The sequence below is a fragment of the Lithobates pipiens genome, unplaced genomic scaffold (genome assembly GCF_037356315.1).
Source record: "Lithobates pipiens isolate NorthernLeopardFrog02 unplaced genomic scaffold, aLitPip1_a1.2 Scaffold_19, whole genome shotgun sequence".
NCBI lineage: Eukaryota > Metazoa > Chordata > Amphibia > Anura > Ranidae > Lithobates > Lithobates pipiens.
The window spans coordinates 225,638,682-225,665,888 of record NW_027507764.1 but is presented as its reverse complement, the minus strand read 5'-3'; the positions used below and the strand labels follow the sequence as shown (position 1 = coordinate 225,665,888).

The following is a 27,207-nucleotide window of genomic DNA, read 5'->3' as shown; positions in this document are numbered from 1 at the left end:
AAAATGGCTAATAAAAATAGTTAAACTTTTCTCAGTACAGAAAAGATGTCCATCCTTTTGGGACACTGGCAAAAAAAAAACTGAGGCATGACATCCTCTTGTAACCCAAATGTCTCTGAATCTTGTGTTCTTCAATGAATGTGAAATAAATATGCGTAGAAATATACCTTTATGCTATATGTCAACTGCCCTTGCTTATTCATAGAATAGATGGGCAGTAAAAAAAGAACACTGATTCATGAGCCACAGTAGAGTTTGTCTGTCTATTTTATTTATTTAAAAGTGATATATCTTGGGGGGCATACAGACAGTTTGAATTCCTCACCACATAATCCTTTTAAGTCTGGTGACACCTCAACCATGCCAATTGTTTCCCATGGCTTTTATTTAAGGCTCTTTTGTTCAGACAACATTTTGCACAAATGGGCATGGTTGCTAATCCAACAGCACATGCAACTATATAGTAGCAACAAAACATATATATCAATAATGTGATCTGTTCATAGATATTTTTGGTGCACAAACCTCCTGGCCAAAATGAATGGGGACGGTTATAAAGGCCACAGAGCTGAAGTCATAAATATAGTGCAAGCTAACAGATAATGTACTGTATTTGTGACCAATGTATCCACGCTTACTTCATAACAACAACAAAAATCCCTGAATATTTATCACTGAGCACAGTGGGCACACTAGAATCCTGTATAACTAAATAAAAAAAAGAAAGAAAAAGAAATTCAATACTGTTAATTTTACGCTAGTATTGGATTTATAAGAAAGATGAAGTTAAAAGCAAACATTAAAATGTCATTATCTTATTTGTCTCTTTAACAGTGAAAGCCCCACTGACAACAGTTATTTTTCTTTTAGCATAATAATTTACTTGTGTTAATTTATTCATCACAATATAGTGTGTGGATTACTATATGTTTAAAAATCACATTTACTTTTCTTTACTCCATTAGCATGTGCTGGCCAGGAAAGTGACAATCATTAAAGAAAACAGTTTCATTAACTACAATGTTCTTTGCTAAGGTGTATTATTTACATTCTAGGATTTTCTGCTCATTCTTACCTGCCAACAAGAACATTTTATTGGCAAAATCTGAATTCGTTTCAAGGCAAATCACATTTTCCTTGGCACATATGTTGCATACATTATTTTCCCTTTTGAACCATTATTTTGAAACAGAAATTTAGGTTTAAAAAAATTTGGCCAGTTGACAAAACAATCAGACAGGCTTGCTGTTCTGGACCTCTCAAGTGTGTCGTTGAACTGGTATCAGAGATAGGGAGAGGTGCTTTCTTCGTTTACTTTGTCTTACAATGTACGCACTGAAGCAGAGACCTGTGACAAAGGAAATACAGAATCAGGTGAAGCATGGCACATTTAAAGTGGAACTCCACACAAAAAAGAAAAAACTTTATCATAGTTATAAGTTTTGTTTAACAAAATGGCTTTTTTTTTTAAATACTGCAATAACTGCAATTGTCTGAAATCTCTTTATATTATCCTCCCACAATCCTCCGCACAGCAGAAATTTAAGCCAATCAGGTACTACTGCATACCACTATTCTTTCAGTGTAACATGTTTTCATGCAACGGGTACTTGAGGTCTTTACACAGTTCACAGGAGTAAAAGAGAATCCCCCATTGAGTGATGATATACCCTTATGTATTCCTCTAAGCAAGTAGAAGACACAGGAAGCTGCAATAGGAAACATTTATGACACCATACTTGCTATACAGTGAGGCATAGTGTGTAAATCACAAGACTGGCCTAACACAAGTAAAACTATTTTAACAAGTAAAACAGTTCATATATAGGTATTCAGCTGCTCTGCAGAGGTCCATTTGTAGATATTGATAATAAGCTTTGTATTGATAAACTGATAATACATACCTCACAATATTCTGCATAGGGGAATATAACTTCTATAATAAGTAAATTAAAGTGTTAAAGTGAAACTTTACTCTCTCAATCAACATTGATTATGTTTAAACCTTGTGTGCTAGCATTAGTAAATAGATAGGAAAGTATATCCACATTTACTTGTTTTAAACTTTTTTTTTTTTAATTTCTTCTTACTTCTTAAAGGCTACATGAATCATTTGGTCTTACTGAACATCTTACAGAAATGCTAGGGGGTAAATCTCAACTGAATAAAGCATGGAGACATGGATGGATAGGGGAGTTTGCTTTGAATATTAAACATAAATGAAATAGTGTTTTTGGTCTGTGGTGCTCAGATGCAGCGATGAACCACTTTAAGCTCTAATATTGCATTCTTTGAGTTTTAAAAAGAGGTTCTTTCAGATTTAGACATGGTTTGCCCTCATTTCTTATAGAATAGATTGTCTCTATCTAGCCTTTTCTGCAACATCAAATTCATAATTTGTTTTTATACTTGAAATGATGGCATAGGGTGTTTTGAAAAGAATAAAATTCGATTTTTTTTTTTTTACTTACTGCAAAATGTATTCCTTGAAGTCTATTGAGGGACACAGGATTGTAGTAAGTCTTGGACATGTGGGCTATACTGCTGCCTTCAGGTTTGGACAACAATCATTATGCCAGCCCCCCCCCCCCCCCCCATATAACCTTGCTTCCAACTATCAAGCCTTTAAAGCAAGCAGGGCACAAGGGCAATACGCAGAAATGCAGGACCTGTGTCCCATAATGGATGGAGAAACACATTTTTTGGTAGGTACAAACATCTAGTTTAGAGGTCATAGACATATGGGAGGTCCAGAAGCAGTCCAACTAAGGGGTGGGCAAAATCAGTAAGAAAACCAAAAGATGTGTATTCTTATGAGAATCAAAGCCTGAAAACTGTCTTGATTGGGAAGCATATACAAAAAAAAAGGGACTTCACAATTAAATGACTGCAAAGATCAACTTGGTTATCCAGATCAGGGAAGATAATCCCAAATGGGAAAAACTAGTACCTGAAAGAATGAGAAACCTGACCAAACAATAAGGAGAAGAATTAATCATCTGCATCAAGGAAAAAAGAGGTGTAATGACAACTTACCAATAGGAAAGTAACGTAAACCAGTAGTAAAGCTGGTCAATGAAGCAGTTACTAAGGTAAAAGTTTTTGCTTGCCAATTAAACGGTTAGTCTTTTAACTACAGACCAAGTAGTACTCTATGTCACGTAAAACCCTTGACATCAAGAAGAGGAAGTTCCATAATTTACTATGTAGGAAAGGAATCTTCATATGGGATAGGACTGGATACGTAAGCTCCTTGAGCATGAGTTAAAAAGGAACCTGGCATCGCACATTAAGCCTAGGTTCACACTAATGAGGTGTTGGAAATCCCATGATCTGTGCACATTTCCCGCACCGCTTTAAAATCACACGGCCCTTGCGAGTCGCAGAAGGTGCCAGTGCATTCTTAATAACACTCCAAATGCAGGGCTTTTGCCTGCACCGGGTCACATGGTACAAAAGAACCATGCGATTCAGTTGCAGTGCGGTTTCAAAGTTGGTGCATGTACAACTTTGGTGGGATGTGGTGTAATTTAAGCCCATCAAAAATGAATAGGCTCAAATCGCACCGCACTGAATCAAATGTGAATTGAACTGGAATGCGGTGCGGTTCCTGTGTGATTCACATGCAGTTTGCATTGCAAACAGGGGTTTAAAGATATTGCAGGGATGTAATAGCTACATTGAAACCAACCTAGCCTAGTAGAAAAAGTATGATTTGAGGAATCTGCAAATAAGTGCCTGTAAGGGACTTTTAGGAATGGAAAGTGGAAAAGGGTATCAGAAAAATAATAATTTACAAAGTGACATAGTTAATCTGGTTGAAAAAAGACACAAGCCCATCCAGTTCAACCAACATAGGAAAAACAACACACACACAAATAGAAAACATCCATATATAATCCAATACCCATAGTTTATCCAGAGGAATGCATAAGAAACCCTAATAAAGCATGATCCAATTTTCTCTAGCAAGGATAAAAAAAAATCATTCCTGATCCCCCAACAGGCAATCAAATATTCCCTGAATCAACTTTACCTATAACAATCAATATCCAGTTATATGATGTGTAATTAGGAAAGAATCCTGGCTATTTTTAAAACAATCTACTGAGCTGGCCAGAACCAGCTCTTGAGGGTGTCTATTCCACATTTTCCAGCCACCAAAAGGCCTGTGGACATACCATATAAAATAATGGGAAGAGGGCTGATGGAATATGGGCAGCACAGTAGCTAAGTGATCAGCACTTCTGTCTGGAAGCACTAGAGTCGTTGATTCAGATCCCAACCATGGCACAACCTGCCTGGAGTTTGCATGTTCCTGTGCCTGCATGGGTATCCTCCGGTTACTCCAAAGACATGCTGGTAAGTTAATTGCCTCCTGTCTAATTTGGCCCCAGTATGTGTATGCATGAATGAGTTATGGGCCATACACACGATCGGATTTTCTGACGGCATTTGGGCGTGTTGTCAGAAATTCCAACGGTGAGTATGCTCCATCGGAGATTTGCTGTCGGAATTTCCGACAACAACTGTTTGAGAGCAGGTTCTCAAATTTTCCAACAAAAAACGTTATTGTCGGAAATTCTGAGCATGTGTACACAATTCTGATGCACAAAAGTCCACATATGCTCCAAATCAAGCAGAAGAGCCACACTGGCTATTGAACTTCATTTTCCTCGGCTCGATTTACGTGTTGTACGTCACCACGTTCTTGACGTTCGTAATTTCCGACAACATTTGTGTGACCGTGTGTATGCAAGACCAGTTTGAGCCAACATCCTTCGTAAAAAAATCCACGGTTTTGTTTCAGAAAATCCTATCGTGTGTACATAGCTTTAGGGACCTTAGACTGTAAGCTTCTTGAGGGCAGGGACAGATGTGAATGTACAAAATATACTGTATGTAAAGTGCTGCCTAAATATATTACAGCTATTTTAAGTATCTGTAATAAATAGATTTTAGAGAGCCTGTCTACTGACCTTCCTAGGTCAGAAAATGGATATGCTGCAATTTGCTAGTTAAGTAAAATAACATATTGACATTTGAGTCATATCATAACAGTTTGTATCAAGATGAATGTTGCAGTATAATAAAAAATTCACTCTGGGGTGTTGACTTGCTGAATATTTCTTTCCAGTATCACAGAGCTGTGTCAATTAAGTGGCAATAGGTCTGACTTCAAGCACTTTCTGAGTTGCCGTCAGTATTATTCTAAAACAAATTAAGAACGTGATGCTGTTTATCACATTAATAAAAAAAATTTGGATTGTAAAAACTGCGACCAAAACTTTATTTAGGCTGGATGGAATAACCCATCCTAAAAAACAAATGATCCTGGCTAGCAGCGGTAGCATGTCTGCAAGCTTCTTAAGGCAAGAATAAAACCTATTGGCTACTAAAGGGCTATTGTTTAGTTTCTATACTATCAATAATATCTGTATGAGTACTTACAGCGTTGTGTCATTGAAGGTAAGCTTTGGAACTGCTAGCCTAGATGCACAATGAAACTAACATAGGGAATACATTTTTCTGTCTCCGCCGGTAAGTGTGGAAATGCAGCAAGCTGGATGTATTGAATACCAACTTTTGCTCAGAAATAGCCCAGTGGGGGTGGTTTCCCCGCTGTGTATTCTGGGAGAGGGTATTTAAGGTACCGATGCCATTTTGTGGGGCTCTTTTTCTGGGGTTCGCTATCCCGACCTCCTGGCCCTCCTGGCCTGGGGTGTGTGTTGCGCGATCCTGCGCCTCGGGGCCAGCTGGCCCGAGGCTTTGCAACTGAGAGGGTATGCCCAAAAAATGTCTTGGGGCCTACTGATCCAGGAGTGGTCCTGTGCTGTCTCGCCTACGGGGAGAGGCCAAGAAAACTGAAGGACTTTTCTAGCAGAGGACCGAGCACAAGGCTGGTATCTCTGGAGGAGCCTGGAAACCCAGTTAGAGGATGCAAGCCTGATCAACACCCATACAGTATCGCCGGGTCGGCTGAAAGGAAACTGATACTGTATGGCAGTTCTTTAAATCTCTCAAAATCTCTCAAGAATGCTTTAGTTCAATTGACAAGTCTGTGGCAGAGACTTTGTTTGAACATCTCACCGGGTGCTAGGTCAAGTGAGAGGGGCCTATCCAGTGGTTGCCGTATCCAGTCTGTGGAGCTGTTTGTCCTCTGGATCTGACCTATACCTCTAACCCGCAATTTTCAGGTGCCTGAATTCCCCTTAACCCTTTGACCCTCTATTGAAGGACTTTGTGCTTATCCCAAATAAATCTTCGAAAAAGGACTAAGTGTCGGATTTAACATTCTTTGGGGGACCCCTGACCCCCAAAGAATGGGGACAGGACCCCTGAGATGGAGAAGCGAGCAGGTGAGGTAACGGTAAGCCCAAATAAAACCAGCAGCTCCTTCAGAGGTCAGTGCTACATATATATATATATATTTATATATATTTTTTTTTTTAAAGAAGAGGCCCTAGAGAATAAATTGGTGGCTTTTTTTTATGTCATGCAGTATTTGCGCAGATTTTTTTTAGGGAAACATTTCTTTTAGAAAAACACTTTTTAATGTTAATGCAAACAAACACAATAAATAGTCAATTTATTTTTGTAAAATATAAAAGATGATCTGCTACTTGCTCCTGCATTCATTGAAATCTTCCATGATCCATCTTACCCCTGTTGTCGCAGTCTTCCAGTACATCGAGGGTTGATAGATCTGACAGACCTGTAATTATGCCTGCTTTTTGAATTAAGGACAGGTGAATGAATGAACGGTTTGCCTTTTCTACATTCATAGAAGCTGTACAATAGCTTTCTATGTATGAGACCCTATGAATGGACGAGATGGAACCTTCATTTATATGCCCATCCTCCTCTTATAGATTGTGTTTCATTCATAAAGGATATAGTTTGGCTTCTATGAATGCATACCTTCCAACTTTTTGAGATGGGAATGATGGACAGCTATCAGAAAAAGTATGTAGGCATAGGACACACCCCCTGCTACACCCTCTTAGAGGAGAATTGTACAAAAAAAACAAAATCAGTGAAACCCACAAGTGCTTTTTTTTACCATTACTATTCCTTTATATTGTTTTTTTGGATTTACAAATGCAGCAATTTTCAAAATCAGATGAAAGGTTCAGAACTGGGAAATACTTTTTGAATGATAAAAAGTGTCAGAGGTCCGTCAGCTCTATTATCCCCCACTGCACCAGAAGATTATGGTTACGGGGAGTAGGGTGATGAAGGAAGATTTCAAAGAATGCATGAGCCAGCAGGGCAAGGGACACATCCGATTAATCACTTTCAGACCGGACCATTTTGCTGGTCAATGACTAGAGGTCTTTTTACAATTTGGCATTGCGCTGCTTTAACTGGTAATTGCGCGGTCATGCAATGTTGTACCCAAACAAAATTTGCGTCCTTTTTTTCCCACAAATAGAGCTTTCTTTTAAAGGTATTTGACTGACTCTGCGATTTTTATTTTTTGCGATATAAACGTAAAAAGACCGCAAATTTTGAAAAAAAATGATATTTACTACTTTTTGTTATTAGAAAAATCCAATAAACTCAATTTTAGTCATACATTTAGGCCAAAATGTATTCAGCCACATGTCTTTGGTAAAAAAAAAGTCAATAACTGTATATTTATTGGTTTGCGCAAAAGTTGTCACATCTACAAACTACATTTTCTGGAATTTACGCAGCTTTTAGTTTATGACTGCCTATCTCATTTCTTGAGGTGCTAAAATGGCAGGGCAGTACAAAACCCCCCAAATGACCCCATTTTGGAAAGTAGACACCCTAAGGAAATTGATAAGAGGCATGTTGAGCCCATTGAATATTTTATTTTTTGCCTCAAGCGATTGAATAATGACAAAAAAATTTTTTTATTTTTTTTTACACAAAGTTGTCACTAAATGTACCCCAAAATACATTCTGCTGCTTCTCCTGAGTACGGGGATACCACATGTGTGGGATTTTTTGGGAGCCTAGCTGCGTACGGGACCCCGAAAGCCAAGAACCGCCTTCAGGCTTTCTAAGGGCGTAAATTTTTGATTTCACTCCTCACCACCTATTACAGTTTTGAAGGCCATAAAATGCCAAGATGGCACAAAACCCCCCCAAATTACCCCATTTTAGAAAGTAGACACCCAAGCTATTTGCTGAGAGGCATGTTGAGTCCATGGAATATTTTATATTTTGCCACAAGTTGCCGGAATATTACAAACTTTTTTTTTTTTTTCACAAAGTTGGCACTAAATGATATATTGCTCACACATGCCATGGGCATATGTGAAATGACACCCCAAAATAAATTCTGCTGCTTCTCCTAAGTACGGGGATACCACATGTGTGGGACTTTTTGGGAGCCTAGCCGCGTACAGACCCCTGAAAACCAAGCACCGCCTTCAGGCTTTCTAATGCCACGTACACACGACAGGACTTAAGTCCGGCAGACTTTCGACGGAGTTCTGACGGAGTTCTGACAGAGTTCTGACTCTCTATTTTGCCACAAGTTGCGGGAAAATTACAAACTTTTTTTTTTTTTTTTTTTTTTTTCACAAAGTTGTCACTAAATGATATATTGCTCACACATGCCATAGGCATATGTGAAATGACACCCCAAAATAAATTCTGCTGCTTCTCCTGAGTACGGGGATACCACATGTGTGGGACTTTTTGGGAGCCTAGCCGCGTACGGGGCCCCGAAATCCAAGCACCGCCTTCAGGATTTCTAAGGGTGTAAATTTTTGATTTCACTCCTCACTACCTATCGCAGTTTTGAAGGCCATAAAATGCCAAGATGGCACAAACCCCCCCAAATGACCCCATTTTGGAAAGTAGACACCCCTAAAATTAGGGGCACACTAGTGAGACTCACAGGTAAAAAAGCACCTAGGCTGTCAGCGACTGTATCAAAACGCTACAAAAAAAACTGTTAGCGATCGCAGGGATCAGGCCTGACTCTGCAAACGCTGCAGTTATGTGTGTTGTGTTTTGTAAGTGACAGTGATCGATCGATACTGCACTTGGGTGGGCTGGGCTGGGCTTGGCGGAGGGGCTAAACGCAGGTGCTAGCAGGTATCTGGGCTGATCCCGCTAACAATGCGTTTTGGGAAACCTAAACTGCTGGCGACGCTAATATAGATCTGATCAGATACTATATTACTAAGGGAGGTGTATGCTTTGCGCGTGGGTGTTACCGGTACTGGCACTAACCTGACGCTGCCTGGGGCGATGCAGACCTTATCTGACCCTCAAACTTATATCACCCACCGGGTGATCAGGGGGTTAAACCTTTATTAGGTAATAAATGGCGGGTGCCCTGAAACTATAAAAAAATAACTAATCAACCAGCGTCACCTGTAACAGTTATATGGTGATCACTGGTGAAAGGGTTAACTTGGGGGCAATCAGGGGGCTTTATGCGGTAGTATATGGGGGTCCCTGGCGCTTTAAAAAGCTGCGGCGAACCTAAATACCTACCTGCCTAACTAGCGTCACCTGTGACACTAATACAGCGATCAGAAAAACGATCGCTTATTAGGCTGGGTTCACACTGGAGCGATGCGGGAACGCCGCGAATCCGCATTGTTTTCCCGCATCGCATGCCTCCCGGCGGCAGTTCACACTGCCCTATGCGAACTGCAGGGAATGTCAGTGAAATGTTAATGACACCCCCAGATCAGTTCGCATATCGCAGTGCGATCTGCAAACTCGAACAGGAATCGGATCGCATGGTGTGAACACCCATGCGATTCGATTCTGCTGCGGACCAAAAAAAGAGTCCCGTGCGAGTTTGCGGCAGGTGCGATGTGAATTCAGCCATACTATCTGTAGGGCTGAACTCGCATCGCACAGAGATCGGATGTGATTTGCACTGCAGTGCGGTGTGAATCACATCCGTTCTCATAAACCGCTGCAATGTGAACCCAGCCTTAGTGACACTGGCGACAGGGGTAGATCACGGGGTTAAACCTTTATTGGGGGGGTTAGGGGGGTACCCTAGAGCTAAAGCGGGCTAACCCTAACTACCCTAACAGTTATTGCAGTCACAAATGACACCAATGCAATAATAAAAAAAAAAAAATGCAATTGGTGTCACTGTGACTGGGGGTGCAGGGGTGATTGGTGGGGTGATCGGGGGGTGAAGGGGGGGTGAAAGTGTGCCTGGCGTGTTCTACTGTATAGTGTAGTGTTGGTGCAACTCACCGATCCTCTCTCCTCGGTGCTGGAACGAAAAATACCGACATGGAGGAGAGATTACATCACTTCCTCTGCCTGTGTTTACATTACAGGAGAGGAAGTGATGCAATGCTGCAATGCCATTCGTCAGGAGTGATCGCGAGGGGGTGGCCATGAATGAATGGCCGCCCCCTCATCCTGGATCGCTCCTGTGCGGAATCCGACCGCCGATCGGGCCCCCCACCCGCGGGAAGGCAGGGGCGTACATGTACGCCCATATGCCTGCCCGTGTCATTCTGTCGACGTACATCGTCGTGTGGCGGTCGGCAAGTGGTTAATAGTAAGCAATATCCTTATTTTTTGTTTTTCTTTTATTAAAATGAGGCTTTACATTTAGGCCTCTTTATTATTTATATTTAATATGCTGTGCCAGTATTCATTCCCTCATTAACTAAAGACAGCAGATAGTAATATCTTGAGTGGTCATGACACTCTTTATATGATTCTGCTGGCAATAACCCTATCTATAAAAGACAAATGTTTACCTGGAGTTTGTAACTTCAGCTGGCACACACTGTTCTCTGTAAGTGTGAGGTATTTTTAAATCCTCGTTTGTTCAATAAACAGAAAAAGGGGCAAAAGGACAAGGCCAAAAAATATTTTGTTTGAGTGTGTAGGGGTGGAAAAATGACCATCTGTCATGTGATCATACATGAACTTGAAATTACATTTTAGCTTGTGATGTAAGAAAACATCTCATTGTACAGTCTGCTGTTTCATTAAATACGCATTTTGTAAAATGCAGGAACAGTAGCCCAGAATTCCCACAAATTATGAGAAGCAAGAAAATCCTAAGTACATTAAAGGCCCAGAGCACAAAAATGAGCAAAGAGGTATGTGAAGCAGATGACTGCCTTGTTCTTTAAGCCTTGCCTTCCAATTACAGTGCAAAAACAATGCAATGTTTTCACTGGGCCTGTGATGGCTTTTAAAGCACAGGGAAGATCTAACAGACATATACAGTATCATTTAAAAAAGCTGCTTGGTATTCTTGGATATATAAAAATGTTGTGTTGTACAGCAAAGGCAGACTTCCATCACAACTGAAAGCTAATCTTCAAATTGCATTCAGGAAACAGAACGTAAAGTCTAAGTCTAAGGGCCCGTCTGAGGTTTGCTAGAGAGCATCTGGATGATCCAGAAGAGGATTGGGAGAATGTCATATGGTCAGATGAAACCATAGTAGAACTGTTCGGTAGAAACACAACTCGTCGTGTTTGGAGGAGAGAGAATGCTGAGTTGCAACCAAAGAACACCATACCTACTGTGAAGCATGGGGGTGGCAACATCATGCTTTGGGGCTGTTTCTCTGCAAAGGGAACAGGACGACTGATCCGTGTACAACAAAGAATGAATGGGGCCATGTATCGTGAGATTTTGAGTACAAACCTCCTCCCATCAGCAAGGGCATTGAAGATGAAACGTGGCTGTGTCTTTCAGCACGACAATGATCCCAAACACACTGCCCAGGCAATGAAGGAGTGGATTCGTAAGAAGCATTTCAAGGTCCTGGAGTGGCCTAGCCAGGATCCAGATCTCAACCCCATAGAAAACCTTTGGAGGGAGTTGAAAGTCCATGTTGCTCAGCGACAGCCCCAAAACATCACTGCTTTACAGGAGATCTGCATGGAGGAATGGGCCAACATACCAGCAACAGTGTGTGACAGCCTTGTAAAGACTTAGGCCGCGTACACACGCGGGGACTGTCTGCCGAATCTAAGTTCGTCAAACAGTCCGCTCAAACTTTTGAATGAACGAACACGCCCAAACACGGCACTTTTTGAGCGGACAAATACGGCAAACTTTGTTCGTCGTACTAAGTCCGCGCAACTTTTGAAATGAACGGACTCGCCCACACACGAGGCAACAGTCCGCTCATTTCGAGCGCGTCTCCAGGTAGGCGGGGCCCGCGAAGGAGACGTCGCGGGCTCCGCCGCCTGGAATGTACTTAAAGGGGAACCCCAACGCCGAAAAAAATCGTCGTGGGGGTCCCCCCAAAGTCCACAACAGACCCTGGTCCGAGCACGCTACCCGGCCGGCCAGGAAAGGGGGGCGAGCGAGCGCGCCCCCCCTCCCGAGCCGTACCAGGCCGCGTGCCCTCAACATGGGGGGTGCCTTGGGGAAGGGGGGGCCGCGCGGCCCCCCCACCCCAAAGCACCTTGTCCCCATGTTGATGAGGACAAGGGCCTCTTCCCGACAACCCTGGCCGTTGGTTGTCGGGGTCTGCGGGCGGGGGGCTTATCGGAATCCGGGAGCCCCCTTTAATAAGGGGGCCCCCGGATACCGGCCCCCCCCACCCTATGTGAATGAGTATGGGGTACAATGTACCCCTACCCATTCACCTGTAAAATAAAAGTACCCAAAAAAAAAACACAACACACGAGATAAAATATTTTATTGCACAGCTCCGGGGGTCTTCCGTCTTCGGGGGTCTTCTCGCCGGACTCCTCCGCTATTTTCTTGTAGCTCTTTTGCTAGCGGAGGAGTCCGGCTTTCTTCCTCCCCGCCGCCGGCCTCTTCTCCCGACTTCGGGGGTCTTGTCCCCCTCTTCGGTTCTTCTGCCGGGCCACCGCGCCTTCTTATAGCTCTTTTGCAGGCGGTGGCCCGGTCTTCTGTCGCCGCCGCCTTCCGTTCTTCTGCCGGGCCACCGCGCCTTCTTATAGCTCTTTTAGAGGCGGTGGCCCGGTCTTCTGTCGCCGCTGTCGCCTTCCGGTCGCCTTCCGTTCTTCTTCTTGTTCTTCTTCTCCAGGAGATGTTGACACGTCGCTCTCTCCGGCCGGAATGCCAGAGCCGCGCTGTGCGGCCACTTATATAGTGACAATGGGGCGGTGTCACATGGTATATGTCGCATGGGTTGGTCACATGGTGACCCCGCCCCCTTACGATGTCATAGTCCCCATGTGACATCAACCCATGTGACCAACCCATGTGACATATACCATGTGACACCGCCCCATTGTCACTATATAAGTGGCCGCACAGCGCGGCTCTGGCATTCCGGCCGGAGAGAGCGACGTGTCAACATCTCCTGGAGAAGAAGAACAAGAAGAACAAGAAGAAGAACGGAAGGCGACCGGAAGGCGACAGCGGCGACAGAAGACCGGGCCACCGCCTCTAAAAGAGCTATAAGAAGGCGCGGTGGCCCGGCAGAAGAACGGAAGGCGGCGGCGACAGAAGACCGGGCCACCGCCTGCAAAAGAGCTATAAGAAGGCGCGGTGGCCCGGCAGAAGAACCGAAGAGGGGGACAAGACCCCCGAAGTCGGGAGAAGAGGCCGGCGGCGGGGAGGAAGAAAGCAGGACTCCTCCGCTAGCAAAAGAGCTACAAGAAAATAGCGGAGGAGTCCGGCGAGAAGACCCCCGAAGACGGAAGACCCCCGGAGCTGTGCAATAAAATATTTTATCTCGTGTGTTGTGTTTTTTTTTTGGGTACTTTTATTTTACAGGTGAATGGGTAGGGGTACATTGTACCCCATACTCATTCACATAGGGTGGGGGGCCGGTATCCGGGGGCCCCCTTATTAAAGGGGGCTCCCGGATTCCGATAAGCCCCCCGCCCGCAGACCCCGACAACCAACGGCCAGGGTTGTCGGGAAGAGGCCCTTGTCCTCATCAACATGGGGACAAGGTGCTTTGGGGTGGGGGGGCCGCGCGGCCCCCCCTTCCCCAAGGCACCCCCCATGTTGAGGGCACGCGGCCTGGTACGGCTCGGGAGGGGGGGCGCGCTCGCTCGCCCCCCTTTCCTGGCCGGCCGGGTAGCGTGCTCGGACAAGGGTCTGTTGTGGACTTTGGGGGGACCCCACGCCGATTTTTTCGGCGTTGGGGTTCCCCTTTAAGTCCATACCAGGCGGCGGGGCCCGCGACGTCTCCTTCGCGGGCCCCGCCTACCTGGAGACGCGCTCGAAATGAGCGGACTTTCCTCCGAGCGGGAACAGTTTGCTCATTTCGAAAGTGGCCTACACACGGGCGGACTGTCCGCTCAAACCAAGTTTCAGCGGACAGTTTTTCGGAATTTCCGAAAAACTTTGTTCGTCAAACTGTCCGCTGAAACTGTCCGCTGAAGCCCCACACACGAGCGGACTGTCCGCTGAAACACTGTTCAGCGGACAAAGTTGAGCGAACAGTCCGCCCATGTGTACGCGGCCTTACAGAAAATGTCTGACCTCTGTCATTGCCAAGAAAGGGTATATAACAAAGTATTGAGATGTACTTTTGATATTGACAAAATACTTATTTTCCACCATAATTTCCAAATAAATTCTTTCAAAAATCAGACAATGTGATTGTCTGGATTTGTTTCCACATTTTGTCTCTCATAGTTGAGGTAAACCTATGATGACAATTACAGGCCTCTCTCATCTTTTTAAGTGGGAGAACTTGCACAATTGGTGGCTCACTAAATACTTTTTTGCCCCACTGGCAGCCCGTTGATTTAAATGGGCTGTGCTATATGTGGCTTATGGGACATGTTGGCATTTTGTGGATTGCGTGTTTTTTACTGTGTTTCCAGTGTGAAAGCCCCCGAAGGCTTTCATACTGGAGACACAGCAGCGGCTGTTTCAGGGCGCTTTGCAGGCACTATTGTTAGCACTTTAGTGCCTGCAAAGCGCCTCAGTGTGAAAGCAGCCTTATGGTAAAGTTATGTCCTCTTCAATCAAGTGAAAGCAAAAATATTTTTTTTGACTTACCTGTAAAATCCTTTCCTTGGAGTACAGTAAAGGACACAGCTCCTCCAAGATTTGACCATTGGACATCCTTGAGCAATACAACTGAATGGTGGGCAACACAGAAAGCCAATATAACTCCTCCAGGACACAGCAAGCCTTGGTTTTTTAGCAAGCAATCAGAAGAAAACACTGAGAGGGCAGAGTGTCCCGGGTCCTGTACTGTACTCCATAAAAGGATTTTTTTCAGGTAAGTTATACATTATTTCTTAATCTCAAAGTACAGGAAACAGAGTCCTGTGGTGCGAACACCATTCACATATGTGTGCGTGTCTTACGTATGCATTTACTTCTGCCCGCGAGCATGGAGGGATGGGGCGCTTTACTTTTTTTTCTTATTTATCTTATTTTTACACTGTGCCTTTAATTTTTTTCTGATCACTTTTATTCCATCCCTTGTAATATAAATAAGGATGACAGTTTCTCTTTATGAAGAGATCTGAGGTCAAAAGAGCCCAAATATTTTCTTTACCTTTAAAAGGAAAAGATCAAAAAAATTTCAAAATAGTTTACTTCCACACTGGAGTGGAAGTCACTCCAGGCCTCCAAGGCGGATCTACTGGTTTGGCTGCATCTGGAGTATTCTGTCTAATTCTGGTCACCAAACCTTAGGAGGGATGTGCTGAAGCTGAAGAGTATCCAGAGAAGCGCAACAAAATTAATATGGGTAAAACTGTATGACCTAATTATGAGGAATGACTACAAGTAGTAAAAAATGTATTCTCCCTGGAGAAGAGATGCTTGAGAGAAGATATGATAGCAATATACAAATATTTCAATGGTGATCCCAGCATGAGTAAAAAAAAATATTAGGATATATAAAGATGATAACTAACACCCAAATACCTTAAAATCCCTGGGCTTGCCTTTTCCATTGCATAGATTCCCCAATAAAAAGAATATAGAAACTCCCTTATAATTCATTTGATAAATGCGACAAAGAGCCTGATACTAAAAAAATGGAAGGAAGTAGAAGCCCCGAAAGTAAGGGAATGGTTAGAGAAAATAGACAAAATATACAGGATGGAAGAACTTAGAGCAGTCGAAGAGGACTTAGGTCGGGAGTCACAGAATAAGTGGGGGATTGGAAAAAAATTAAGTTAACAAGGAAATATAGTGAGGTTTAGGGACTTTTGGGGGAGGGAAGGGGCTCCCCTTTCTCTCATCCACTTATATCAGGAGTGGATGAGAGGGCCGGGAGGGGCAGCGGAAGTAGAGGGGAGGGATAATAGGTGAACGTAAATGTAAAAAAATAGGTTGGCTGGTTTTCAGAGGGTGGTATGGGAAGAGTAGAGGTGAGAAAGAATATTCTTATTCATATTGAATATCTTATATAGGCCCGTTTATTGTCAATATTGTGTTCTTCCTACTTTTGGCTGTAAAAAATTTTTTTTCGAAAGGAAATAAATAAAGAATTAATAAATAAATAAATAAATAAATTCCGCCCCAGGGAGTGTAAAAAGACACGGGCCAAACGATGAGATTGGAAGAGAAGCGGTTTTACTTTAAGCTGCGTAGGGGGTTTTTCACTGTCAGGGCAGTAAGGATGTGGAACTCAACAATCTGTGGTGTCAGCAGGGATACGGGAAATGATTATCTACACAAACACACACACACAGGTTGAACTGGCTGGACTATTGTCTTTATTTAACCTTACCTACTATGTAACTATGTACTCTTTGATCGCCTGTGTGACCAGCCGGCGGCACCATCGGATCGTTTCTTAGATGTGCCAGCTGAAACAGTAAGAGTTATAGGCGACAATGAGTTATTGGCCAGTAGCTCATGGCTCATGTCTTGGAACACTTTTTAACCATTTGCTTTCTGGGCACCTAAACCCCCCAACTGCTCAGACCAATTTTCAGCTTTTTTAGTGCTCTGTACATAGTTAGTAAGGTTGAATAAAGACACCAGTCCATCCAGTTCAACCTGAGTGAGTGTCTACAATTGTGCCTATCTCTGTACATTGCACACTCACATTGGTCCCTACCCTCAAGGAGCCCACAATCCAAGGTCCCTATTCATATACTAGGGCCAATTTTGTACAGAAGCCAATTAACCTACCTGCATGTCTTTGGAGTGTGGGAGGAAACCGGGGTACCCGGAGGAAACCCACGCAGGCACAGGGAGAACATGCAAACTCCAGGCAGGTAGTGTCGTGGTTGGGATTGGAACCAGTGACCCTTTTTACTGCTAGGTGAGAGTGCTAACAACTACACCACTGTCCCGCCCCACACTCTTTGAATGACAATTGCGCGGTCATACAACACTGTATCCAAATGACATTTTTATCATTTTTTTCCCCACAAATAGAGCTTTATTTTGGTGCTATTTGATCACCTCTAGGTTTTTTAATTTTTGTTAAATTTAAATAAAAAAAAAATACAAAACTGCCAAACAGGTACATTGACATTGATGTATGCTGATGATGCTACACTGATGGGCACTGATAGGCTGCGCTGATGGGCACCGATAGGCTGCATTAATGGGCACTGATAAGGCGGCACTGATGGGCACTAATAGGTGGCACTGGTGGACAGTGATAGGTGGTATTGGTGGGCACTAAGAGGTGGCACTGATGGGTGGTACTGATGGGCAGCACTGAAGTGCATTGATAGGTGGCACTGAAGGGCACTAATAGGTGGCACTGATGGGCACTGATGGGTGGCAGTGATAGGCACTGATGGGTGGCAGTGATGGGCACTGACCGGCACTGGTAGGTGACACTGATAGGCAGTACTGCTAGGTGGCCCTGATGAGGCACTGATTGGCACCACTGGTGGGCATTGATAGGTGGCACTGGTGGGCATTGATAGGTGGCACTGATTGCTGGCACTTTGATATACTGGTGGGCACTGATTCGTGGCACTGTGGGCACTGGCAGGTGGTAATGGTGGGCACAGATGAGGCGGCTTCACCTCTTCCTCTTCGGGACCAATGTCCCTTCAATGGAAGCTAGTGATCAGTTTTTTTTTCTCCTCACGCTGTCAACGTAGAGAGAGAAGAAAAAAAAAACAATTACCGATCTTCTGTTTACATCACGTCATCAGCTGTCATTGGAGGCAACTGATCACATGGTAAGGGGCCGGGATCAACCCCTTACTCCGATCTCTTATCACCCGAGTCTCAATGACTCAGCGATCACAGCACACACCGTGCACACCCTGCAGGGGGCCCGCGGGGAGCATGCAAATGGGAGGACGTCTATTGATGGCCTCCCGGAAAAGTAGGTCTGCACTGTAGCCATCAATGATGGCTACAGTGCCGTCATTTCCTTTCACTTCACAAATATGTTCCAGTTTGTGTTGGTCTATCACATAAAATCCCAATAAAATGCATTTACATTTTTGGTTGTAACATGACAAAATGTGGAAAATTTCAAGGGGTATGAATACTTTTTAAAGGCACTGTATATTGGATTGTCAAAAAGAAACACTTTTTTCTTTTTTTTTTACAATGCTGATGTTATTAACATGTATGTTGTGACTATAGATTTCCTTTAAGGAGAAAGCAGCTCTGGGGCCTCACAACCACCTTTATAAAGAACAAGGAATGGTTCTTTAGAGGATAAGGCTGCCAGTTCTGAAACCCAACTCACTGAAATGATAGCCTTAAGAAAGACTATCTTACTAGCACAGACCAAACTGAGTTCCCAGAGTGTCGAAATGATGTGAGTCACCATGTGAACAAAGGCCTCTACCAGCGGCATGATTGGCCAGTGCTCTCTAAATGAGAATGGCCGATGATAAGACTAGACTCTTCAGGATGCCCAAAGCCAAATGTTTCTCCAACCCAGATTGGAGAAAGGACAGGATACATCCCATTGAGTATTGTCCAGGGTGAAACTTCCATGACATGCACCATGCAAAGTAAGCCTTCCAAGTTTGATGATAGAACTAGCAAGACATTGATTACTTAGATTTAAGCAGGGTAAAAATATTTAAGTCAGGGAGACTTTGATCTCTTAGGTTTCAACACCCAAGTCACCAAAGCCAGTGACTGTAAAGCAGGATAGCAAACTGGTTCCCTGAGACAGTGGGTTTGGCTGGTCTGAAAGTGCCCACAAAATTTCTCCCTGGAGTCATAGAATGTTTGAGTACCAAGTCTTTCTGGACCAGTTTGGTGCTGCCAAGATCATTGGAAGCCCATCATCTCGATCATGTGAAGCAGCTGAAGAATAAACTGATCATATCCTATAGGATCAATAGTGTGTCCACAGAAAAAGGCCTTTGGAACCCTGATTCTGGCCATAAATTTGTCCACCTTGTTAAATCAGTGACAACAGAGTCCAGCGTCCCCCAGGGGTGACATGTCCCAGAACACTTAAGGGTGTAGAGACAATTACTCTGCATCCAGAAGCTAAAGACTTAGGAAGTATGTCTACCAATTATCTGTACTGGGAATGTGGGCTGTGGACATGGCTGAAATGTGCCTTGTGATCCAAATCATAATTAGGTCTGCTTTTTGAAGGGCCACTTGGCTTCTGGAGCCATTCTGATGCTTAATGTAAGCCACAGTTTTAGCATTGTCTTACTGAACCCTTGTTTGCTGCCCCTGAAGCTGGTTGGTCCAACACAGAAGGGATAGGTGACTGGCCCTCAGTTCTGTTCAAATGGCCTTCAGTTACAGAATGTTGATGGGACTCCCTTGACAACTGTGTCCCTTAGGCCGCGTACACACGGGCGGACCATTCGCCCAACTTAGTCCGCTGAACAGTGTTTCAGCGGACAGTCCGCTCGTGTGTGGGCTTCAGCGGACAGTTTCAGCGGACAGTCTGACGAACAAAGTTTTTCGGAATTTCCGTAAGACAGTCCGCTGAAACTTGGTTTCAGCGGACAGTCCGCTCGTGTGTAGGCTTGTTCGACAAACTAAGTTTCGCGCATGCTCAGAAAGGATTTAAACGGCGAAGGTTGCATTGCAGTGTATTGGACGTCGAATTTCTCGTCCTGTCGTACGTGCCGTTCACGTCATCGCGCACGCTTTCAGCGGACTGTTCGTTCATCGTGTGTGGTCAAGTCCGTTCATGCAAATTTTGAGTGGACTGTTTGTCGGATTGTTTGACGAACAAAGTTGGGCGAACAGTCCGCCCGTGTGTACGCGGCCTTAGACTGTTTCTATTTTTTCTCTACACTATGGAGCTTGCACTTGTTTTTACATTAGACGGTTTCCATCCCCAGGAAACTTTCCCAGCCCAAGAGCCTGCTATCCATTGAGAGATTCATACTAGATCAATGGAGGAAATGACATCCGTAATTCCAGTGCAGGGCTGGTCAGCAATCAAGTCAAAGATATCATGGTTTAGGGACAGGGGCTTGTTAATAGACTGAGGGAACTTGTCCCATGCAGTCAGTACATTGAGCCATAGAAGTTTAGACTGAAACTGGTGAAACGTCACAATGAGGCTACTATGAGACCCAAACCCTCATGCAAATTCAGACCGTAAGGAGCTTTTTAGAGTGTAGGGTCCAGACGTTAGCTCAGAGGGTAAGCACTTTTTTCTGTACAAGGAACACTTGGGCTTAGACCTTGTCCATGACTAGTTGCAAGTACCCCAACCATCTTTAGGTTAGGCATCCACTCGGAGCTCTAAAGTATCTTCATAATTTACCCCATTCAGAATGTTTGGACCTGTAAGAAGGTGATGAGAAAGTCTAGAATTGGGCAAACGCAACCTCTGGGCTTTGGCACCATAAATAGGTTTGGATAATAGCCCTGAAACTGTTCCTTGCTGGGAACTGGTACTCCTGAAGAATGAAGCTGTTGTAAAGTAGTTTGAATGGCCTGCAATCGCAATAAACTGGCAGGCAGGTTGAGGGTATAAATTGGGGAGGTGGTAGGGAGTTAAACTCCAGCCAAAGATCTGAAATGTCCAGGCAAATGCAAAGTCCAGAAGACAGCAGCAGAATTAAGTGCCAGATTTAGCTGGCGTGGACGTCTAGGACTTGCAACTTAACTGACTGGAAGACTTTGCTTTTGAAGTGGAGGTTTGGAAGGGATGAAAGAAACTCTTTTGAAACCCAGGAGTGGCAAAGTTTGCTGTGGATACCTTAGCTTTTCTTTTTACTGGGCAAAAGAGTGCTCTTTCCACCTGCAGCCAAAGGATTCTGTGCATCTGTGCTAACATGAGAGCTAGGTGAGAATTTAGGTGCAGGAAGTCTTACAAAACCATCTATGCAGTAGCACAAGGAAACTTGGTGATGCAGCAGTTATTGGAGTACTGAGGAATCCTAGGGTTAAATTCTATGTGCTTAGCCCAGACTGTCAGGGTTTGGCAAACGACCAAAGGCACCACCAATAGTTGCATGGCTGAGCTCAACAAAGCAAATAAGGCTTTACTGAGAGCAATAAATGATTTGTTCAGTGGGTCTAGTGGTTTGTTTAAAGACTGGAACATCTTTAATAGGTGCCGCAAGGGAATTGTTGAGGCAGGGAAAGGTCAGATACTGCACAATCACTTTCCACTTTTTATGATGGGCCTCTAATGGGTATAGTAATGGGTATATTTTATCTGGTCCCACCCAGTCCTCATACAGAACAACCTGTACTAGTGGATAAGCCATAAAAAATCAAGGATGTTTCTTAGATTTGGGAAGTAATCCCATACAGAAGACCGTAGGTCTAGAGGGTGATGAAGGGTCTAGCTACAAACAGGTCAACACTTCATCCACCAAAACATCAATGGTTTCCCTCAGTTTGCAAGAGATCGGGTCCCACCCAGTCCTCATACAGAACAACCTGTACTAGTGAATAACCCATAAAAAATCAAGGATGTTTCTTGGATTTGGGAAGTAATCCCATACAGAAGACCATAGGTCTAGAGGGTGATGAAGGGTCTAGCTACAAACAGGTGAACACTTCATCCACCAAAACATCAATGGTTTCCCTCAGTTTGCAAGAGATCGGGTTCACTGTCCACTTCTTCCTCCCCATTCTTATCTTAATTGGGAAGCAACACTGTCCCATATTCTTGATTAGTGCCTCCTGGAAAGGTCTCCTGGACCTTTCTCCATTAGGTCCAGGAGATATGGAAAGATTCTAAGGTGTGGAGACTAAGATCCAAGACCCAGGTATAGAGTCTTACGAGATACTATGACTAACCTCATTATGGCCCTATGCACAGTGTGTTCTGATCTGCCTCCTTATCCCATTTCCCTTCTGACACCTGCATTAGGGTGGGGATCCCCTGAGGGGTACTCACAACCATGATCAATGAAGAGACTGTTGCTTTTGGAGCAAATGGAGTGCAGCCAACCTGTGTCCAGTTACTGAAGGCTGTTTCATAACCTGGTGAAGGCTGTGCAGTGATCTGAGCCATAATTTGGAGCAGGAAAGCTGCTGGAGCACTGATGTGCAAGTTTTTGTGTATAGCAATGTGTTCAACATGGCACCAGAGCCAAGGGAAGGGCTGTGTACCACCTACAAAGGCAAGGGCTATTGTGCATTTGAATGCACATTTAAATGTGTTGCAGGGCTTGCACCAACATTTTCATATCTGCACCTAGTCTTGGACAAGCGGAAAGTGGCACATGCTATTAATATGGATGCAGGTAACTGTTTTAAAATTGGCCGTGACATTGACAAACTATTTAAAAGCATTACAGCTTCCCTGCAACACTCTGCTTCCTGCCTAAGATCCTGTGATTGCCTATTCTATGTAAAAGACAAAGGCTCAGTGTTCAGGGACTACCACAGGGTGGTGAGTGGGTGTGAGAGAAGTTGTGGGAAAACCCCACAGCAAAGCCCCAGACTTACCGCGGCAGGGTATAGGCACAAAGAGAGTCTTCAGGGACTGGAACTACTAGGATTCAGACTGCTACTGCTTTGGACCTTTAGAGCACTCTGAAGCTGCAATATATTGCATTGCACTACAGTCCAGTGCTGAAAGTTGATGTTACAGAAAAAAAATAGAACTGACAAAAGTTCGACCTATCCCTACGATATCCAAAACAAAAAGTTTGGACACTATACTTAAATGTTTCCTGGGAATTAACATTTTTTGTCCGCTTCCCACTGTAAATGTGTGTCCATCAATATCTTTTAATATGCTTTTTTTCAGTAGCAGCCAATAGTATTTAAACGTCAAAGCATGTATATACCAATGTTAATCAGTCTGTGTCCATCAATTTCTGGCAGCCAGGTAAAGTGATCACTTAAAATAAGAATTGACATACCCTTTGCAATAAAGTGCCAATAAAAACAATCATTGTAAAATGAACATCTAAATCCAGCATACAGTACTACACCCCAGCAGTTTATTTTAATCCTCATATTCATTTCATACAATTTTTTTGTCCCATCAATGTGCTCTCCACATGCCCCCATGTAGGTTTTTTCCTTCCAGTTCAGATTTGATGGAGACACGCAGTGTACATATATTGTGGTCACATAAACTGCTCTGCTACAGTTACACACTCCATCAATCAATGCACCTGCTGATTCTACTGTGCATGCATGTACATTTTCATTCATTCAGGCTGGTTTTCCTGGTCCTGCTGAAGCCTGTGGATGGTGCTGTGTAGGCAAAGACTTTTTATCAATGGGTGGCTTGATGTTACGGCGCTAGCTGCATCTGAGCATATTGCTGCAGTCCTTGTCAGGAGTGTGCCAAGGAGGGTGGCTACATAATCACATACACTGGGACCATGTAGAGCACATTTAGCCACACTCATAAGGAAAGTTGTAGCATAGGAGACATAAAAAGGTAATTTTGGGGATGTGCTTTTTAAGGCTGGTATTAAACAGGCCAAAAAAATTTAGATCAGGGTATTAAATATGATTTTTTTAAATTGTGTTTGGTAACACTTTAAAATTCACTCAGAAATTTAATGGAATTTCTAAAGTAAACATAACTCTTCAAGCCCTTCTAATTTACAGTAATGGATACATTCTTGCTCCATAACAACTATATCACAATATATATTATTCTGTTCTCTTTGCCATTGTTTATTGCTTCATGGAACAAAATACCTAATGTAAACCTCAGAAACATCTGTGCATTAAGCACATAGCTAGGTAGTTGGATTGGGAAACACACCTACAGTATATCTCTGCAGAAATTCCATTTAAAAAAACAAAAGGGTATTGTGATAGCAAAAAAAAATTATTTTGTTTTAGATCACTCACAAATAAATTAATATACTCTGTTTTCTGATCTCTGAAATGAATGACTGTGTTTCATTGTTTTCTCATGTCTGCCAGGCTGATATAAACAAAATGCTGTTTTTATGAAAAGGAATGTAAAAGCGAATGGAACAATTGATGCATATTTACAATTGGAAGTAAATGTATGATTTGTCAGAGCCCAATGACTTACTTCAAAAGGACAAATGTTTTGATTGTTCATGCAAGCTGAAGGATCATTCTAATAAAGTAGGTAAGTTCAAACAGGGTATTGCTCAACGCCAAATCTAAAAGTTAAGGTTTCTAAACAAGCAGCTCTCCATAAGTCATTTGAAACTACAGATTCCGGTGCAAGAGCGATTTCCTGACAGATAACATATAAACCCATCTATTTTAACAATTGAAAGCAATTAATATCAGTTTGAAGGGTAACTGACAGTTATACAATTACTTCATCTCATAGATTATGCAGTCATACAACTGTATTTATTGCCTGCACCATGATTCTGGAAATTAAGCTGGCCATACATGTAAAGATTTACCCTCAACAGGCTGAACAAGAAATACATAATCTCTTATTCAAGTTAAACAGCATAAATTAATTCATGTGGATGGACTATTCTCCCAATGCCAGCAATTGTATTCTGACACCCAATAACCCCGGCTTTTAGAATACCTGGACAGTGGTTGCAGCTGAGTGGCTGTAGTCACTGTTCAGCTTACATTTTTCCACCTGGTTCCTTTGATTTTTTAAAATTTTTATTGAGGGTGATGTTGACAGGGCCCCCTTTAGCCTAAATGTTGGCTGATTCACAGGAATCAAGTTAGATTCAAGCCATTTATTACAAACTTACGCTTGGGTGCCAACAGCTGGATTTGACCACAGTTTGTGACCAAATTTAATAAATAAAGATGGGGTAGAGCAGAAGCAGCATCATGTATTAACTGATATATATGTTCTAGTTTTGCAGATGCTGTATTTAATTTTCATAAATTTTAAGCTAGTAAGATAATTAGGGTAGGTGAGTGCCTGGCGTGGGATGGGCCCCATTAAGAGGACCAGCTCACTAGCTTTAATTTGAAATGCATACATGACTAAACCACAGCCTTTAACTTTCATCCAGCCATAATAGTAGCTGATTAAATACAGTATATAGTAAATTTAATTAGTTCTTTCACACCTCAATTATAAAGAAAAATAGAGGTAAGAAAGTTAACTGAGAGGATACTTACAAAATACCATGATTAGCACTCACAGTGCCATACCAGGATCCAAGTGTATTAGCACTCACAACGTTCTAGCAGGATCCAGGTGAGGCATAATGATTACTAATGTACTATATTCTGTCTCATATTTTTTTGATAAGTTCAATAAAACAAACTACTGTAAGCAGTTCTTCTGTGTTATTAAAGCCAATGCTAGCATCCCTACACTTTCTTAGGTTATCCAGGCTACTGAATAAACCCAAACCAAGATGGCATACTAAACAGCAAGTCTTTTCAAGATCTCAACAATTAGCTGCATATAGAAAGATGGATTTTGGGCCACCTATAAAACTAATTTCAACTGAGAATAGCACCTATTGCTCAATAACTTTATAGAAATAAACACTTTTGTTTACATTATGGTGGGAGTACAGTGGCTTACATTTCAAGGCTGTGGCTTTGAAAATAATAGATACCATAAAACTGCATACTGATTGACCCCCTAACCCCTACACCATGCCTAAAAACTATCATCACCTAGTACAACTCACAAGTAACTAGTTCAGTAGTGATTCCGGTCTCATGAATGAGATATCCATGTTAACATTAACTAACTATCTAAAAACAAAAACAAAAAAGGAAATACTGTTGTATTTAGTGACTGCATAGGTTTTTTAAAAGCCCTACTGAGTATGGTAAACGGTAAGGGTGTGGGCTTTGCAAACTAGTCTTATACTATATTAGAGCCTGGTAAAAAAAAATTAAAAATACTGGAACCTTTAGATTCCTGTTTTGCATAATGTATACAGTTACACCCTTATGCAGCGTACAAACGACCAGACTTTTCAACAGCAAAGGTCCGACGGAACAAATCCGCCGGACAATTCGATCGTGTGTGGGCTTCATCGGACATTTGCTGTCTAAAAATCTGACGAACTTTAGAAATAGAACATGTTTTAAATTTTTCCGCCGGAACCAGTTCCTATCGAGAAATCCGTTCATGTGTATGCTAGTCTGATGGACAAAAACCAACGCTAGGGCAGCTATTGGCTACTGGCTATGAACTTCCTTATTCTAGTCCGGTCGTACGTCATCATGTTCGAATCCGTCGTACTTTGGTGTGATTGTGTGTGTCCAAGCCCATTCATTCGGAAAGTCCGTCGGAACTCCGCCGAAAGTCCGTCAGGAAGACTGTCGGACCTAGTCTGTCGGAAAGTCCGGTTGTGTGTTCACGGCATTACATTATAATTGAGTGTCACTTTCCGCCGGAACCAGTTCCTATCGAGAAATCCGTTCATGTGTATGCTAGTCTGATGGACAAAAACCAACGCTAGGGCAGCTATTGGCTACTGGCTATGAACTTCCTTATTCTACTCCGGTCGTACGTCATCATGTTCGAATCCGTCGTACTTTGGTGTGATTGTGTGTGTCCAAGCCGATTCATTCGGAAAGTCCGTCGGAACTCCGCCGAAAGTCCGTCAGGAAGACTGTCGGACCTAGTCTGTCGGAAAGTCCGGTTGTGTGTTCACGGCATTACATTATGATTGAGTGTCACTTTCTAGGTTGTGTTTACAGAAAGTTTCATGCTTTATTTAATAAGCTGTACTGACCAATGCCTCACATGCAGTAGACATCACATCACATAAAAAAAAAAAAAAAATAAAAGCGCACATATTTTGGCAGGTAAAACATTTTTTTACATTTATATTTTTTTTTCTCAGGCGCCTCCAGAGCATTGCACTCATGATCAGCAGATCATGGATGCAATGTCAGGCTCATGCAGACACTGCCTACACCTTTTTGCCCATACCTTTGTACAGGCTTTCTTTTTGAAAGCTGTAGGAAGTGTCAATGAACTAAGAGCACTTGCCAGTGCCCTCACAGTTCATTGAGAACTACAAGCCGTCTGCCCTGGTG

General features: G+C 43.0%; 1 protein-coding gene across 4 annotated transcripts in view; it reads right to left on the bottom strand.

Annotated features, from left to right (window-relative positions):
- Positions 1-249: 249 nt before the first annotated feature.
- Positions 250-27,207, bottom strand: part of COBL (cordon-bleu WH2 repeat protein) — a 494,130-nt gene continuing 467,172 nt past the window's right edge. For all 4 annotated transcript variants that reach the window (XM_077491755.1, XM_077491756.1, XM_077491754.1 and 1 more), the window contains one exon: positions 250-1,348. In XM_077491755.1, coding sequence (XP_077347881.1) covers positions 1,322-1,348 — 27 coding nt within the window. In that variant the 3' untranslated portion in view covers positions 250-1,321. The remainder of the gene's footprint in view (positions 1,349-27,207) is intronic.